This window comes from Typha latifolia, chromosome 4 (genome assembly GCF_019914945.1).
Source record: "Typha latifolia isolate L0001 chromosome 4, TyphaL0001v2, whole genome shotgun sequence".
Lineage (NCBI taxonomy): Eukaryota > Viridiplantae > Streptophyta > Magnoliopsida > Poales > Typhaceae > Typha > Typha latifolia.
The window spans coordinates 3,619,155-3,630,609 of NC_133089.1; the positions used below are offsets into that span (position 1 = coordinate 3,619,155).

An 11,455-nucleotide genomic window follows, 5' to 3' on the forward strand; every position below is an offset into this window, starting at 1 on the left:
CTCCCAATTATTTGGGTGATCTATTTCTTTCAATGGTTCGAAAGTTTATATATTTTTAATATAAATTAAAAAATAGACTTAATCACATATTTTACATAGAGTAATGCTAGTTTGTAGAATATTTGTAAATTGTTTGTTAGCATAGTAGCATAGTAGTACTCTTTTACATATATATATATATATATATATATACTTATACTTATTTGGTGTGACATTTTCCACATTCCCACTACTAAGGTTGTGAGAGAAAGAATCTAATCTGAAGCCCTCCAATGGTATCCATTTATTTCGGACGGTTACAGTTGAGTCTCATTTCCCGGACTTGGATCACCACTATATCGTATCTTATCCGTTCATTTCTTAATCCAACCGCTATTATCTTTCTCTTATTACCTAAAGATATTTTATTCTCTCTCTCTCTCTCTCCCACACGTCCCTCTCGTTTCCATTCCTTTATGCTTCTCCGCTCCCTCTTTATCTCCGCCATCATTTCCAGAACCCTAACCCCATCCAAAACCCTAACTCTATTCCTGAACCGAAGCTACTCCCTCATGGCCGCCGCCTCTGAGGACTCCCTCCGGCGAGCGCTCGCCGAGAAACAGGCCGCCGCCGATGCCCAGGCAGGCGCTGTTCGTGTCCTTAAGTCCAGTCCAGGAGTCGCTCCGCCGGAGATCGATGCAGCTGTGGAGGCTCTCAAGGCTCTCAAGACCGAGGCAGGTGCCGCCGCGAGGCGGCTCCAGGTCGCCGTGACCAGCAACGGGGGCGACGGCGCCGGAAGCCGGGAGGCGTTTCGGCAGGCCGTGGTGAATACTCTAGAAAGGAGGCTGTTCTATATCCCTTCGTTTAAGATCTACCGCGGCGTTGCGGGGCTTTACGACTATGGTCCGCCGGGTTGCGCCGTCAAGTCTAACGTTCTTGCCTTCTGGCGCCAGGTGAAAGATGCTTCTGAATTGATTGTTGTTATTTCTCGGTGAAAGATTTTTTTTTTTATTCTTATGTTACGATGATCAGATCATTATTGGTCCTCCGGGTGTATTTAGCTACTAATTTGATTGGTCCTTACTATTTGTGAAGAAATATAAGAAGAATTAAAGTTATCTGGCGCCAGGTGAAAAAAGTTTCTAATTGATCATTGTCCGCCACAGAGTGGATTGGAGTTTCATATTTTGCTAAAATTCCCAAGAAATATAGATTTTTTTTTCTCTTTTTAACGCTCTATTTGCCAGGTGTAATTTAGCTTCTATCTTGATGGGTTCTCACAATTTGATGAAAATTTACAAATTTCAGCTTGTAATTCATATTTTCTTCCGTGACATTTGTCTAATTGTAAGGGTGATCCATTGCTTTTGATTGTAGCATTTTGTTTTGGAAGAGAATATGTTGGAGGTGGATTGCCCCTGTGTGACCCCAGAGGTAGTCCTCAAGGCATCCGGGCATGTGGATAAGTTCACTGACCTCATGGTGAAGGATGAGAAGACAGGAATGTGTTACCGGGCGGACCACTTACTCAAGGACTTTTGCAAAGAGAAGCTTGAGAAGGATCTGACGCTGTCACCTGAGAAGGCTGCTGAGTTCAAGCATGTGCTGGCAGTGTTGGATGATCTTTCTGCAGAAGAATTAGGTGGTAAGCTCAAGGAATATGGTATCACTTCTCCTGATACCAAGAACTCACTCTCTGATCCTTATCCATTCAATCTCATGTTTCAGACTTCTATTGGTCCTTCTGGACTAAGTCCAGGGTGAGCTAATATGAATACCATATATTATCATTAGTTGGTTGTCTTCTATTTGTGATACTAAATGTTCTGCTGATTTATCTTAGGTATATGAGGCCAGAGACTGCACAAGGAATTTTTGTAAACTTCAAGGACTTGTATTATTACAATGGCAACAAGCTTCCTTTTGCAGCAGCTCAGATCGGCCAGGCCTTCAGAAATGAGGTGTAGCTCTGTCAGTTTTCCTTCTTTCACTTCTTTGCATGAATGGTCTTTAGGTGCATCATTAACACCTCAGAATCTGGGCACCCATCTTAGGAGGAGCCCACCTATGTATCCACCTTAGCATTTTATGCAGTGCTAGGGTATAATAGATGACCTTGAGTTTCAAATTAATTGGAAGGTTTTGCCAAATTTATTTTCCATTTACTGTCTATATATGAATTCGGATTCATCAAAGAAAAGCAGCTACCTAATAGATTTGCCACTATCTTATATGCTTGTGATCAATTTTCACCCATAACATTCACAATTGATCAGAGAAGACCGCTGTCATATTTTAGCTTTCTTCTTGAAGATATTGTAATAAATGTGGCTATCTCGAATTGTCTTTTGTTGAGATTATCACGTTATTCTTTAATATGTTAAAAAACATTTATATTCGTTTGGATATCTTGTGTTTCATGTTGTATGGCCTGTGATATATTAAATAACTTAAATCTCATTCCTATGATGGTTCAACTGCTGACCTAACTTTATATTCATTTCTGACAAACAAGATCTCACCTCGTCAAGGTCTTTTGAGAGTGCGCGAGTTCACATTGGCTGAGATTGAGCACTTTGTAGATCCTGAGGACAAATCCCACCCAAAATTTGCAGATGTTGCTAACTTGGAATTCTTGATGTTTCCAAGGGAGCAACAACTGGAAGGGGAATCAGCCAAGTCAATGAACCTTGGTGAAGCAGTTTCAATGGTTGGATTCTCTGGCTGTTTTATTGTTATGCTGTATCAGATTTTACCTACTTTTTTCCTGCTCTTTTTTCTTATATCTTTTGATTTTCTTTTGATAGGGAACTGTGAACAATGCAACACTTGGCTACTTCATAGGGAGGGTGTATCTTTTTTTAACACATCTTGGAATAGACAAGGACCGCTTGCACTTTAGGCAGCATCTGCCAAATGAGATGGCTCACTATGCTGCAGACTGTTGGGATGCCGAGATTGAGTGTTCCTATGGCTGGATAGAGTGTGTGGGAATTGCTGACAGATCAGCTTATGATTTACGTGCTCATTCTGTAAGTCTTATCTCGACAAAAAGAAAAGCTCTATGACTGTGACTAGTTTCTGACTTTTACCTTTACTTGCATTCTATTATTTGGATCATGTGCCTGTTACACATTTCGTTCATAAAGTTTTGGAAGAAATATGTACTTAATACTTGGCAGCCTTATTAAGTGTGTCATTTGTGCTTTTGAGCGACATCTATGCTTAAGACAGAGAATGAATGAGCTTCCTGCATCTCATAAAGACGAGACATTATTGCCAATTTTAAGATTTTTTTGAGACGTAGAGTTAGTCCAAGGACCAAACTCCATGATGGTACCAGGGTGTAATGCTGGCATCATTGTAATCATGCAGGAGTATTTTGTTGAAAGGTAGTATGATCTGTGTGTTCTTTTGACGCACCTTGTCTTTTCTGATTAGCTTAGAAGAGAATGCTGAAATAGAATGTTGTTTCTTGTTTGTAGACCGCTACAGTTTATGATGAATTTCTTCCAATGTGAATTTTTTTACTAATTTGAGCATTATTTTCTACTACTCCTTGGGAGTTATTCACTGCCTTCTGTTTTAGTTGTAGCTAAATAGTAGTCTTGCTGTGTTTGTTTTTGCATAGCTGCCAACCCAATTTCTTTTAGGTTACTTTCCTATTATTAGTTATTTTTGTTTGAACCAAGATGTTTTAGGCCCTTGTGATCTGAAAGTGTTAAGCTATTATTGTGTTTGATAGGATAAAAGTGGGGTTCCTCTGGTCGCTCATGAGAAGTTTGCAGAACCTAGAGAGGTGGAGGTAGGTTTTAACTTTTCTGTCTCTCTGCTTTGTTACATTTTCCAGTCAGCTAACTAAATGAAGTTTTTGTGTTGACGAAAATCTTGTTACATCCCCTCTCTTTGATATAGATGCTGTCTTGCTTATTCTCACACATAGCTGTTTCTTCATTGAACAGAAACTTGTCATAGTTCCATCAAAGAAAGAATTAGGTCTTTCATTCAAGGCTAGTCAAAAGATGGTCGTTGAAGCATTGGAGGTATCATGCTTTTAAAGCTGGTTAATAAATCTTTTCCTTTATAATGCATGCTCACTAGCCCTGTGGACAGGCCATGAGTGAAAAAGAGGCGTTGGAGATGAAAGCCACTCTTGAGTCTAAAGGGGAGGTTGACTTCCATGTCTGCACTCTTGGTAAAGATGTTGTGATAAAGAAAAACATGGTGTCGATCAATATAGAAAGGAAGAAGGAACATCAAAGGGTGTTCACTCCATCTGTAATTGAGCCATCTTTTGGTATCGGACGGATAATCTACTGCCTTTTTGAGCATTCTTTCTACACAAGACCAAGCAAAGCGGAAGATGAACAATTGAATGTTTTCCGTTTCCCACCCCTTGTAGCTCCCATCAAGTGCACTGTTTTCCCTCTGATAAAAAATCAAGAGTTCGATAATGTGGCCAAAATTATTGACAGATCACTGACAGCAGCTGGGATATCACATATTATAGACATTACAGGTATGCCTATAATAGCTGAATAGATGGAACGAAGCTTCTAAAATTTGAAAAAAGACAAGCAAAAAGGGCTGTTGCTTGTGATTTCTTTTCATTTTAAGTGCCATCGGCACAGCTTCTGTGTTGAGAAAAAAGGTTTATGATATTTCTGTTGGCTGCATCTTCGGATAGGTTTCTTGCTGACCAACAATATTGTAATGGGCTTCCTTTAGTGCTGTTAGAGTATCAACCTTTTAACCACGTGGTGTTGGCCAGTGACAACTGACAAGTTGATCATGGAACTCCACAGGATATAACTTCCAAATTAGAAGTAAAGAAAGTCTGGGTTACATGTCTTTCACTGTACATGAGAAAGATTGATTGGACTGTTAGGATGATAGCATGGTATATAGGATTACCTTAACAACACTAGACTGCTCTTAATGTAATTTCTACATGGATAAGGATCATGGTTAACTGAATACGATTCTCTGCTGTTTGGTATTTGATGCAGGAACCTCAATAGGGAAGAGGTATGCAAGGACAGATGAGATTGGCGTTCCTTTAGCAATAACTGTGGACTCCACCACAAGTGTGACTATCCGGGAGAGGGACAGCAAAGAGCAGATCCGGGTGGAGATCGATAAGGTAGCTTCTGTTGTGAAGGAGATTACTGATGGACAAAGCACATGGGCTGATATCATGTTTAGGAGATATCCATCCCATACTTCGGCGCAAGCCGACAAGGAGTGATATTTTGATGAAAACTACAATTACACTTGAGCTCAAGCCAACAAGGAGCAAATATTTTGATGAAAACTACAATTATTACACTCGATCACTTTACCTTCTCTTTGATATATTCAGCTACTGAAATGAGGCTAATTGATGTTAACTGAACAAATGAACAGAGTTACAGCTTGTCTAGTAATGTTTTTGAATGTCCAGGAAAGTTTCATCTGTTAATACTATTGCTATTTGATGTGTCGTTCAAGGTATTCTTTTTAGGTTCATTAATGATTATTTTTTACATGCATGCATATTTCCCTTCTTAATTTTCAGGAGTTTTGAGTATACATATGCTGCTATCATATTGAGCAAAACGAAGCCAATAAAAGGGAAAAAATAAGTTGGCTGAACTTGATGCAACTATTCTTTTACCGTTATATCTGAGTCATTATGTTTTACATAGTATAATTTATTCAGTGGACCGACTTGCTTTTGAAAAAAAGAAAAGGTTAGTCTGGAGTTACTACTGCTAGATTTATTAAGACTTTAACCTCAATATGATTTCTTGGATGTTTAATTATAAATTTAAACATGTCATTTATTATGGCAATGGTACAACAAATAAGGTGCCAATAATAATCTTACTCTTGCTTATAACAATCAAATGGTCTCATATGTCGCACAAGCCATGGAGTGGCACTTAACCTGGATAAGATTGGAAAAATAATTCAACCCCAAATTAATCGCCGTCTGTGGGAATCGAACCCACGACCACATGGTTAAAAGCCATGCGCTCTACCAGCTGAGCTAAGACGGCAAGGTGATAGGAGTATACATATGTTTTCAATTTTGGTCTAGGTCTTTCCTGGCTCTGTTCACCTCCTTCTTCTTCCTTGGCTGGCTGGATAGCAGACCGATCCGTTCGTGCATCTGTTGATGGGCTTGGTCCCGCCTTCCTCTTCCCATTTTCCGTCGTGAGGTTTTTTTTTCCCAAAAAGTAGAACTTTCGGTCTACTCATATAGGAAAGTCAAGCTCATGTGGAAGCTTCAATTACTGGTGGGGAAGCAAGAGAGAGAAGGAAGCTTGGTTTGACCAGACATTGATCAGCCGATAAATGCCAAGCAAGAATGAGAGCAGGACGAATCCGCTCTTATATCATCGACGAACTCTTAATGGAAAACTAGTTCAAATAGAATCGATGGATTTGGCTCGTATTCGTCAACATTTTAATGCTCCCAGACGATGGGAAATCAGATAAGCCACATGAATATACTAATACGATTTCCTGCTGAGAAAGTTGATCACTCTGTAATTGTTGGACATAGTTAAACAAACAAATCCAATATCTGTCCAAGAACCAGAACATTGACGTAGTTCAAAGAATTAAGGTTTTTGGGTTTTTTACTTAATTATAATCAAGTACGACAACACAACGCAAATAATTCGAAAACTGTCAGGGAGGAGGCATAATACAAAGTAGATTACCGAGATCTCAAAACACTTTCTTGTTAATTGATGTGTAACACAATTTGCAGTTATTGGGAATGGCATGCCTGAGTTGAGACTGTTTTGAGTGATGGCTCTTTTCCGAGGTTACAGAAGAGATATATATACATAATCTCTCCAAAGTCATATGCTGCAGACTATTTTTCTGAATGCAGATTATTTCTGCTGAACGCAAACCACATATATCCTACTCATGGGCTCTCGCAGAACTCCATATCCTGCATTACCACGAGAAGGGAACAATAATAATTGAATTAAAATAAAATTCAACTTCAATTAATTGCCAAATATACTACCACAATGTTCCTTGACAAGTCAATAAAAGAAATCTAGAAGAAGACACATGAATCAAGCTAGAAAATTGACTGCCTCCATATATCTAGAGGGATTTGGCATTGAGAAGAAAATAAAAAAAACAGAGGCTTTGCCTATGAGAAACACAGACCTGTAGCTTTGCAGATTTAGAATGAAAAAGAAAATAAAAACGAATTGATACAAATAAGAAGGAAGAAATTTATTAGAAGATACCTTCCCACATATAGGACAGCTATCACTTCTTTCCATCCATTCATATATACAGCTTAGATGGAAATGATGAGAGCATTTTGCCACAATCTTTGGATTTTCAGGAGTATATTCTGCCAAAAAAAAATAGAAATTTGCTACTGAGAACTCATGATATGTAGTTATCAGAAAGTCACCAACCACAGAAACAAGAAAAGGAAAAAAAAATGGCATATGTCAAAGAAAAAGAATAACAAAATAAAAATCAACAACCAGTTTACAGCTCCAATTATAAAAGAGACAAAATTACCATCCAAACATGTAGGGCAGACATCTTCATCTTCTGATGAAGTTATCACATAGCCTGAACCATATGCTTTTGTAGATTGACTCTTATCCACATCAGAACGACTAGCTTTATATTCTTCATCTGATCCCAAGCTGTTCCGCTTTTTAAGAGAAGCTAGATGTTCCAAACCAGAGCTGCTAACATTTCTTCTGACAGTCTGTGAATCTTCTTGTATGTGACTCATAGACTTTTCACGCCTTAAGACCAATCCATCACGTTGTGAACGGGAATATCTAGGATCTGTATCATATGGTGGAGGTCTCGGAACAAGGTGGTAGGTCTCAGATGATGAACTGTCAGCTGCAGTAGTGCCAAGGGATGGAGTAGCTGTTTGAATAGAGGAACCAACTGTCCTGCTCTCAAGCCTTTGAAAAGCCGTGTTGAACTACATATGCAAGGAAATCAGTGAGCATGAAATTACCTATGAAGAAGAGCCAAGAGCTGAAGATCCAGATATGCTTATAAAATATACTGTCATGACCACCCATCACATTACACTCAGTAGATAGCAGAAGACAGATAAACCTTTAAAATATTTGAAGCTCAACAATGTAACAATAAAATCGAGCTAAGGGCAACATAATGTTTTGTTTCCCTAATTTTGGTCTCACATCATATTCCACCAGGTTTGGTTAATACCAAACCATTGTGTACTTTTTCAGCCTCAGCACAATTTCCAATAAAAGTGATGAAAAACAACCTCAATATTAGTGCAAGTATTTCTGGGCAACATTTTTCCGTTAATCACAGAAAATTTTACTTAAAGCAAAAGAACAACAACAAATGGATAATAAGTCAATCAAAAACTGCTGATAAAAAACTATTAATTATATTACCCCACTGAACAGCTGGTGAAAGAAGTATCTCAAGCATATGCAGTGCCTATACACAGGATTGCTAGGATGGCCATATTCTTCGAAGTCTTCTGCACATGGACAGCAGCAGAATCCACCCATGTTTGATTCCCTGGAAGTTCAGGATAAAGACGGATAACTAAAAATTCAGAGAAGTACCACAAACATAATTACAGCAATGCTCCTGAGGTATGAATTACCACTTCAGAAATCTTAGTCTTCAGCAGAAGTTCGGACTTAAGCAAAGTTGTAAAGAATCTTCAAGGACTTCAAACTAGATCAGATATTTCTTTTCATAAGACATTGGCAGCTGATTTAAACCATGGAGCATAAATTATTATATATTACACTTGATGACAGTCTGAAATGCCACGTCTGCATCTCGAGATTGCAACAGAGTTATAATGTTCTTTCAAGTTCCAGTAAAGCAAAGAATTAGGTAATGATATTAAAGCTCTAGTAGGAATGAGTTAAGTAGGTACAGAATGGGGCCCAGGCACACTGTTAATGGACAGAGATCCAATGAGGTCCTATGGTAAATAACAAAATGTCCCATCCCACTTTCAGATATGAAAAAAGTTAAACCAACACGATAAAGAATATTTTAGCTCACATCATGAGACATCTGCACCAATTATATTCTGAAAGACAATTCACGTCAAATACTCAAATGTTCTTTAATGTTAAGTCTTGCATATGTGAATTCATTGTAATAATTTCTAGAGATTTATTATTTTCTGCAGAAGGATGCATCATATTCATGTACTACAGTCCTGAGATTTGAAAACACTTCAAAATTCAAATCCACGTGTAATTGGTAAAACTATTCAGCTTTTGTCTATACATCCGACGCATTTACATACCAATGAAACAAAATTTCCTTGACAGAAATATTATTGCTGTACTTGCTTACTGAAAGTAGGTGAAGAACTCAAGATATAAAAATTGTGCTCACATTGTTGATAATGACAGGTTTGGGAGACATGGAATAGCTTTAATACAATTAATGGACAAGGTAGATATACTGCTAATAATGTAAGCAAGCATAACATAGTTACATAATGCACCTTTATCAAAAGGCTTGAAGGAACAAATCAAAATAGCAGGTCCAACATAGCCGCCTGCAGCAACTTGATGCTTACCTACTACCAACGATATAAAATGAAGGGCACTTTCTTACTGCAAAACTCTTGGCAATATCAATTAATTATTCATGGTGGTTGAGATAGCCAACCTTTCAACAATCTTCCTAAAGTTAGCATGATGATCCCTTATCTCAGATTTCCTCAAAAAGAAGAGAAAGGGAGGTCCATGTAGAGTATTCACCCCCTAATTCTATCAAATTCTGCTTCCTAAGACACTCCACCTTAAGAAGGCTCACTCCCTTGTTTTCCCACTGGAACCCCTTCTTCTGACAACTGAAATTAGATTCTTTCCTTAGACCAGCACAGAATCAAATCTCTCACGGGGGCTTCTTTGTGTTCTTTGATGAGTCCATAGAGATGCATAATTTATAAATTGCACTAAGCTGGTATGTTCCCAAATTCCATAGATAACTGTGCTGATATATCTCTAATTGTGTAATTCTTACCTAGCATATGCATAATTACACAATATATTAGTGCCAAATTGAGGAGAGTTTGTTATTCTATTGTTAAACTTAATTCTCGACGACCTACTACTACTTACCTTATCTACTCCATAGTCCACTCTGCAATTGAGTTCACAAGCAACAGATAATTTTTCCTTAATTGAGCAGAGAACCAACTCAATCTCCTAGCATCTAAGCAGGTGTTTTAACACAAACACGCCCAATTTATTGAAAGATATGTAAAGGCATGTGGGAATTTATGTAAACAAATGAAACAGTATCAGCTTGAATATTTCAGGAAATTCTCACTTACAAATCCCCATAAGCTGCTTATTGATCTATAATCTTATCTTACACTGTCACTTCTAATTCCATTCTCACTTCATCAACAAATTCATAACCCAATCCAACAATGCTGTAACGCTCAATCAGTGGAAACCCATGAAAGGTTACACCTAAACATAAGCCATTCCATCTCGAAACTCTAACGGCAGTGCCTATTCCGAGAACCAAAATTTGCACTTCCAGTTTAATGGCATTTGTCCAAATTAATCATCTGGGAAAACAAAAAAGAAGAAAAAAACACCCTCAAATGAGCATAAAACAAAAGGAAAGAAGAATCCACAAAAGGTAACATCTTTTCCGCACCTCCATCGATCCTACCGCAAATCAAACCAACTAGAACAAAGAAACGCAACTAAACGCGCACTTGCGGTACCACCGATACCCAAATTAGTTCCTAAAGCACTACAAATTCACCAAATTGCGCAAATTACGGTCTCAAACCTGATCGACGAATCGAGCAAAAGGGGTTTACCTCAGAGAGGAGGAATCAAGCTAGGGTTCGAGCTCCGTGCCATACTTGACGCAATGAGAAAAAGCGCGGCTCTGTCGCCGACGACGCGGGAGGAGGGGAAGAAGGTGTTGGAATTGGTGGGGTGTCGTTGTGGGGGGGGGGGTGGGGTTCAATCGGCGTTCCGCGTTCGGTACCTACTAAGGGTCCGTATAAAGTTTCTATGTGACATGCCGACATAGCCATCTCCACCGTTCCTTTCAATCTTTATTCTTTCACGGCGCTGTTCGCATGGATATTGCAGTACGGGTCATCAGGCCTGAGCATGGCTTGCCGGATCGGGTTAAGGATATTTAATCCGCCAGGCCATGCTTAACATTTTAAAATACAAGAATCGATCTATAATTGGGTCGGGCTTGAACTCGACTACAACCCTAGTGAGCTGACCCGATGTTAACTAATATAAATATTTAATAAATTTGTATTTAAAATATTCAGGAGTCTAATTAAATATACTATTATATTCTCCTCATAATGGTGTAGGTTAGCACTTTGACGTAGATGTTTAAAACTTTTTATTTCTGAGATACGTAGCCGCCTTGTATCTATCTGCTGTAGAATAGAAGAAGAAGAAGTTTCATAATGAGGTAAAAC

General features: G+C 38.5%; 2 protein-coding genes and 1 non-coding gene across 7 annotated transcripts; 1 reads left to right on the forward strand and 2 right to left on the reverse strand.

Annotated features, from left to right (window-relative positions):
* Positions 1-345: 345 nt before the first annotated feature.
* On the forward strand, positions 346-5,468 carry LOC140786470 (glycine--tRNA ligase, mitochondrial 1-like). The gene is made up of 9 exons (XM_073134927.1): positions 346-932; positions 1,357-1,739; positions 1,823-1,940; positions 2,495-2,689; positions 2,787-3,011; positions 3,725-3,784; positions 3,942-4,022; positions 4,093-4,498; positions 4,989-5,468. The coding sequence occupies exons 1-9, from the start codon at positions 456-458 to the stop codon at positions 5,225-5,227; spliced, it is 2,184 nt and encodes a 727-aa protein (XP_072991028.1). The 5' UTR covers positions 346-455; the 3' UTR covers positions 5,228-5,468.
* A 479-nt stretch (positions 5,469-5,947) lies between these two features.
* Positions 5,948-6,020, reverse strand: TRNAK-UUU (transfer RNA lysine (anticodon UUU)). Its single transcript has one exon. It is a non-coding gene; the product is annotated as a tRNA-Lys (tRNA).
* Positions 6,021-6,575: 555 nt separating this feature from the next.
* On the reverse strand, positions 6,576-11,041 carry LOC140787295 (E3 ubiquitin-protein ligase At3g02290-like). Of its 5 annotated transcripts, XM_073136148.1 has the most exons (7): positions 10,826-10,957; positions 10,657-10,755; positions 8,618-10,564; positions 8,400-8,529; positions 7,525-7,948; positions 7,239-7,348; positions 6,576-6,928 (listed from the first exon to the last, which is right to left on the reverse strand). In XM_073136148.1, the coding sequence occupies exons 4-7, from the start codon at positions 8,517-8,519 to the stop codon at positions 6,902-6,904; spliced, it is 681 nt and encodes a 226-aa protein (XP_072992249.1). In that variant the 5' UTR covers positions 8,520-8,529; positions 8,618-10,564; positions 10,657-10,755; positions 10,826-10,957; the 3' UTR covers positions 6,576-6,901. The 5 variants fall into 5 exon arrangements, with proteins under 5 accessions (XP_072992249.1, XP_072992252.1, XP_072992251.1 ...); XM_073136151.1 differs by lacking the exon at positions 10,657-10,755 and having other exon boundaries at positions 8,618-8,727; positions 10,826-11,041; XM_073136150.1 differs by lacking the exon at positions 10,657-10,755 and having other exon boundaries at positions 8,618-8,792.
* Positions 11,042-11,455: the final 414 nt, after the last annotated feature.